General features: G+C 43.7%; 1 protein-coding gene across 1 annotated transcript in view; it reads right to left on the bottom strand.

The window, feature by feature from the left end:
• The window catches only part of LOC106297417, a 2591-nt gene extending 904 nt beyond the window's left edge, over positions 1 to 1687 (bottom strand). Inside the window, exons 1-2 of the mRNA XM_013733656.1 lie at positions 776 to 1687; positions 6 to 557 (exon numbers count right to left, since the gene is read on the bottom strand). Of these exons, the coding sequence (XP_013589110.1) occupies positions 6 to 557; positions 776 to 1687 (1464 nt within the window). The remainder of the gene's footprint in view (positions 1 to 5; positions 558 to 775) is intronic.
• Between the last annotated feature and the right edge of the window lie 3105 nt (positions 1688 to 4792).

Genomic DNA, 4792 nt, shown 5'->3' with positions numbered 1-4792 from the left:
GTGGCCAGGTAACGTTTTAGCTGTTGGAAAGCTTTCTCACATTCCTCCGACCATTCGAACTTCTTATTCCCTTTTAGCGTGTCGTAGAAAGGAAGACTCCTATCCGTCGAGCGCGAGATGAAACGGTTCAAGGACGCGACTCTTCCGGTTAGCCTTTGGACTTCCCGTTTCGTCTTTGGCGAGACCATCTCTATTAACATGTTTATCTGCGTAGGATTGGCTTCGATCCCACGACACGTGACTAGGTACCCGAGAAATTCTCCTGATGCCACCGCGAATCTACACTTTGCAGGGTTCAGTTTCATGTTGTGGGCGTTAAGTCTTGCAAAGCACTCCTCCAAATGGGAGACGTGGTCGTGCTCGTCAAGAGACTTTACGAGCATGTCATCGATGTATACCTCCATAGTCTTGCCGAGCTGTTCGGAGAAAATTCGATTGACAAGTCGCTGGTAAGTGGCACCTGCATTCCTGAGACCGAAAGCCATTACTTTGTAGCAATATGTTCCCCGATCGGTGATGAACGCAGTTTTCTCACGATCGTCGGGATTCATCATGATCTGATTGTACTCGGAGAAGGCATCCATAAATGATAAAAGTTTGTTCCCTGCTGTTGCTTCGACCAGTCGGTCGACGTGCGGGAGTGGGAAGCAATCCTTTGGACAGGCCTTGTTGAGATCGGTGAAATCGACGCATACTCGCCATTGTCGTTTTTCTTTTTGACCACGACCGGGTTAGCGAGCCAGTCTGGATACCTAACTTCTGTTATTGATCCAACCTTCAGGAGTCTTTTGACTTCCTCATTTACCGCGGTGGCACGCTCCGGTCCTAGCTTCCGCCTTTTTTGTTTGACGGGTTTGTAGGTCGGATCGTTGTTAAGATCATGACACGTTATGCCGATATCGATCCCTGGCATATCTTCCGCGGCCCAAGCGAACGCATTGAGGTTCTTTTTGAGACAGGCGATGAGCTCTGTCTTTAGTGGCTCGCGAAGGTTGGCTCCAATCTCGATGCATCGCTCCGGAGAGGATTCATCGAGGCAGATCGAAATTACCGGTTCGCAAGTCGGTTCGCGTTTCCCTTCTAGGGCTTTGGCCCTTTGAGATTGCCAGAAGACTTCCGAGTCTCGTTCCGGGGCGTTCTCATCGAGAGTCAGCTTTCTTTTATTTTTATGGGAAGTTTTGATCGCAAAGTTCTTTCTTTTTAACTCGGCGGCGAAACATACTTGGGACATCCTGCGGTCTCTTTGTATAGTTTTGACTCCACGAGGGGTTGGAAACTTAAGGCACAGATGGAATGTCGTAGGGATCGCTCGCATGGAATTCAGCCATGGAGTACCGACGATCGCGTTGTACGATGTTGGGCGGTCGATAAGTAAGAATTTTGTGACTTTGATGACTCTCCCGGCTTTAACAACGAGGTTGATCGAGCCGAGAGTCATAGTAGCATCTCCCGAGAGTCCGAATATCAGGCTGGGTCCTTCCGTAACTGCGCACAGATCGATCTCCATACTTTCGAGGGTGCTTTTGTAGATAATATTGGCTGAGCATCCGGTGTCGACAAACACTCTCGCTATGTCGATGTCCTGGATCATCAGATCGATGACAAGGAGATCGTTGTGGGGTTTGGCCTGATCGGCCGTTGCCCGGTCCTTGAAAGAAACGACATCGTTAGCTGCTGGAGCGGACATCCTGTGTCTTTTATCGTTAAGTGATTTTTGAGTTAGAGAATTCGTCATCCCCCCTCCTTCTAGCGCCAAACTGTGGGAACCAAAATTGACAACGTCGATTATAATAAATAATAATGGAGGAAAACCGAGTGAACCCGTTTTTCCTTGAAGGTCTGAATTCTTTGCGTAATCACTTTAGAACGATGAAAAGATACATAATCGCTCAAAGGCGTTTTATTAAATAGTATGAATACAATATTTCTCCGAGAGGAGTAGAGATATGCTAACTATCGGAACAACAGGACAAGAGGCGGCCAAGACGTCCTAAGCCTTGTCGTGCTAGTCTAACCACCTAAGCCCTAAGTTCTCTAATTCTAAATTCTCGGATCCCCTTTTCTTCTGTTCCTGCTCTCCTTATATAGTCGCTCTAGGTCGGTGGCCCATCCTTCGCCTTCGGGCCCAAGTCTATCTCTTTTGGGAATATTCCATTTTTCGTCGATCTTGAGAGTTATCCTCGAATCTTTACATTTATCTTTGGAAACTTAGCATTTATCGTCATAACTTTTATGGACTCGAATCCTTTCTGAGAGCGTAGATGGGCTTCTAGACCAGTTTGGATCCTTGCGGACCGTTCTTAGGCCTTTTGACGTTTATACGATTTCTCGGTTTTAGTCATAACACTTCGAGAATAACTTTTATCAAAACGAAACGAGAATTATATGGTCCCGAAGGTCGGATATCACAGTTATACAGACGATACGGGAGTCGAAGTAAGTCGGACAGGCCGGGATCAGGTCGAGCTCGCCGAGCGAGCCGACTAGCGTGACGGCCGAACTCGCCGGCGAGCTGACCGGCGTGATTTTTGAGCTCGCCGGGCGAGTATAACCACACATCGGTTAAGCTCGCCGGCGAGCTGACCGACGTGATGGTTGAGCTCACCGGCGAGCTGACCCGCGTGGTTGTTCAGCTCTCCGGCGAGTGGCTTTTGTGCGGGATTCGCTCGTTCGTTCACTTGCGATCTTTCTTTCAGTGAATCTTTTGCGAGAAATCCGTGAATAAGAAATAATCATAGCCGTTGATTTGGAAATAACCATTTTTGACCCCAACAGTGATGACATCTATTTCCCAATGGATCTTAACATTAGTGCTTTGACTTCCACGATTAAAGCTATACAAGGGGAATTGGTGGAGATTTAGAGTTACATTCCCCGTCGACCAGAAGCATCGTCATCGATCGATAGACACAACAACAAATCGACCGACATTCATCATCGAACATCGGTCGACGACGCTACAAACTGAGGCTGGCTAGTACCAAAGATTACATCAGACATGTCCGACACACATTGCCATGGAGAGGAGATCTCAGCTGACACTTACGCCACAATTAGAAGACATCAGTTCAACCTTGAGAGTCTTGATGAAAGATTGCAGAGGATGGAAAACACAACTGCAACAATGAAAGAAAAATGGTGCAGAGGGGATGAAGCAATGAGAGACTTCACTGGTACATGGTTCAACAAGCGCAAAGAAGAGATGGATACTTGTTTTCCAACAAGTCCCAGTTTTTAACACTACTAGCCCAATCACCTCCAAAGTCAAGCTAAATGACTATAATAAAGCGCTAAGTGGGAGGCAACCCACTATTAGGTAATATTTATTAAGTTTTTATTAATATACTATTTATGTTGGTTTTAATTATTGCAGGTCATTAAAAAAAAAAAGAAGAACCGAGTAGACGATTGCCGTGAGTATCGACCGACAAGAAACTGTCGACGTCGATCGGCATAGCCTTACCTGCGACGACCGATATCAACATCCTTACATCGGTCGACATCCATTCCGGTCTGGTATATTGTTCTTACTTGTTACATTAAGTCCTTATGATTTAGTTCTAACCATAACTCCGACTCAATTTACACTGGGGACAGTGTAGTTTAAGTATGGGGGAGGTTTAATGATATTTATTTACTTATTAGTCTTATTAAAATGCTTTTCAAAATAAGTTATTATTGAGTCAAGAAGGAGATTATGAACTTTTAGATTTTTGCTTGATATCTAACCACTCTTTAGCACCATTCTAGACTTACTAATTTTAGATAGTACTAAAGATACTAAAGTAGATCAACATGTCAACTTTCCACTCTTGCTGAGATTGTTTTGAAGGAACCAAAGTTGACCTCCAACACTAAACTTGACACAACTACTTGTCTTGGGGCTTGGTATACATGGGGATCAGATTCTCCAAACAAGTCTGGAAGGTAAAGCCTTGTGTAGATAGATTTATCACCCTTTCTCTCTCTATTTTCGAATTATAAAAACCAAAAAAAGATTTATAATATATATAGAGATTTATTAGGAAGGAATTCGAATAGGACTTTGTGGCTACAACTATTAAAGCCTGCTTCATAAGAATTCCATAGGTAAAGGATTAGAACAGGACTTGGTGGCTACAACCATTAAGGCTTGCTTCACAAATAATCCTAGGATATAGATCAAAAAGAAGTGAACAGGACTTGGTGGCAACCACCATTAAGGCTTGAGTCATGGAAGCCTGTCCAATCTTGGTCAATGATCTTGCACATAAGAAGACTTTACCTGCAGGTCCAGATACTTTTTTGAAAATCCTTGCATCATGTGATCGATACTCTCAAGGTAAAGTCTGCACTTTTATGTATGCTAAGAAATGAGTTTTGTAGAGGGGAATGTCAGACAAGATTTGCTAAGTTGTTCGTTAGATGAATTTGGTTGCTAAGCTAGGATATGGTATAATGTGCTTTTGTGATCAGGACTTCTTAGATGTGGATTGCAATTTTGTAGAGGTGATGATTCTAAGTTTTAAATCATGTGAGTCCCTGCTATTTTAAACCTCTTTCGGAGAGACTTCCTGTTTGTTTTGCTTGAGGACAAGCAAACTGGTAAGTCTGGGGGAGTTGATAGACTATGGATATGACCCATTTTCATCCATGGTTTATAGGTGTTTTTACTAATAATTATTCTATTATAGAGTCTGTTTATTATATTTATAAGATCAGGAGTTATTTGGAGATAAGTAATGATTTTGGAGCATTTTGGAGATTTTTGGAGCAACCACCCGAGATGACCATCGATCTCGACCATCGGTCG

Source organism: Brassica oleracea, chromosome C6 (assembly GCF_000695525.1).
Source record: "Brassica oleracea var. oleracea cultivar TO1000 chromosome C6, BOL, whole genome shotgun sequence".
Taxonomy (NCBI): domain Eukaryota; kingdom Viridiplantae; phylum Streptophyta; class Magnoliopsida; order Brassicales; family Brassicaceae; genus Brassica; species Brassica oleracea.
The sequence above is the reverse complement of the archived record's forward strand: the minus strand, read 5'-3'. Positions and strand labels throughout refer to the sequence as shown.